General features: G+C 38.5%; 1 protein-coding gene across 1 annotated transcript in view; it reads left to right on the forward strand.

Moving 5' to 3' along the window:
* Positions 1–1,193: 1,193 nt before the first annotated feature.
* Positions 1,194–1,609, forward strand: part of LOC142350410 (cationic amino acid transporter 3-like) — a 42,903-nt gene continuing 42,487 nt past the window's right edge. Inside the window, exon 1 of the mRNA XM_075402257.1 lies at positions 1,194–1,371. Within this exon, the coding sequence (XP_075258372.1) occupies positions 1,194–1,371 (178 nt within the window). The remainder of the gene's footprint in view (positions 1,372–1,609) is intronic.

Genomic DNA, 1,609 nt, shown 5'->3' on the forward strand with positions numbered 1-1,609 from the left:
AAGAATAAACCTGTCAGGTGACCAACGTAAGCGTTTGTGATTGGACAAGGCAAAAAGTAAGAGTATCCTGGACCCTTTTGGCTATACTCTGCAATAAATCCAGAGGCATCATGAAGAATTGCATGTAAGCGAAGCACTTTAAATGATTTCAAATAAGTATCCAATGAAGAGTTATCTATTCCAATGATCCCACCATAAGGCCTCATTTTTAGTGCTATTTCGAGGTTAACATCAGGGTCCAAGTGCAAGCAGGTTGCCAAAAAGTAAAGAAATCTTTCATTATGCTCTGGATAGTCTGTTTTTATTAAATTATAGATTTCATGAATGGTTTTTAAATCTACCGTCGCGATGGTTGTTGTCATGCTGTTTTTGAGCAAGCATTATAGACAAATGAAAATTAGGTGACTTTTGCAGGGTATGATAATTACTTTTTTTTGTTTGTGTCTACATAACAGCTCTTTTTCCCTCAAGGTTTTTAAAGTTCTTCCTGGTTGGTTTACTTAAACTGATTTTTTTTTAAAATGCAAGTGTCCCCCCTCCCCTCCATAAGACTCAGAGAAAAACAAAGAAGAAATCTAAGTGTCCCCCCCTGTAGTTTGACCGGGAAGACACTTGTGTCCCCCCCTGTAGTTTGACCGGGAAGACACTTGTGTCCCCCCCTGTAGTGTTCACGGGAAGACACTTATGTCCCCCCCCCGGAGTTTGCCCAGACCAAAACAAGATTAAAGTACCCTGGCGCAGACATATGGACGGAATTAACTTTCAAAGCAAAAAGCGGTGGTAAGTTAAAATGGCTTCAAGCCCAAAAGCGGCAAACCAGTCACGCAAGTGGAGGGAAAAATGGTTTCCTAAGATTAGTTTCATGCATGGCAGGGGAAATAAGGAGAAAGAATTTTCAAAGTGTCCCACCCTGTAGTTTGCCCAGGAAGACACTTGTGTCCCCCCCGTAGTGTTCACGGGAAGACACTTATGTCCCCCCCCCGTAGTTTGCCCAGAAAGACACATCACTACTATTGTTAGTATGACTTGTTGGTTCCCATAGAGGCACAATCATCAATTATTCTTTCGCAAATTCTTCTGAAAAATAGTCTAAAGGAATTTTTGCTGACCAGTAATTAATATCAGCTAACCTAAATTATATCAATTGAATGTTCATTATGAGATTTATGCCTTAGCAAGATTAATTACTATAAATGTCTAAATTTTTAAATCAATTTGACGCTGATTTCATGCCAGTTAAGGTCAGTTTGTTTCCAGAGTTCGATTATAGCCATGGTCTCAGACAGATAGGACGACCAAGACAGATTGAAGAAACTGTCACTAGTTGTCTGATGGAAAATAGTGAACCAATTGTGACTAAGACCGAAAAAAGTTAGGATTAAACTAAATTTAATCATCATAACTTGGAACTCTATTATAAACCCAATGTGACCAAGAAGAAAAGGGTAAAGTTTTTAATTTGAGCCTGCGGATATTGGTTGATTGTAATCGCAGAATTAGTAAGAAATTCGTAACGCTTAGCACGCAAAATTCCTAAAACTCACCTAAGAGTCAGACATGATTTTGTTTCTGTTTTCACTATATTTGAACGCTAACTAAATTTTTGAAC

The sequence above is a fragment of the Convolutriloba macropyga genome, chromosome 12 (genome assembly GCF_964194025.1).
Source record: "Convolutriloba macropyga chromosome 12, txConMacr16.3, whole genome shotgun sequence".
In the NCBI taxonomy this organism is placed as follows: Eukaryota; Metazoa; Xenacoelomorpha; order Acoela; family Convolutidae; genus Convolutriloba; species Convolutriloba macropyga.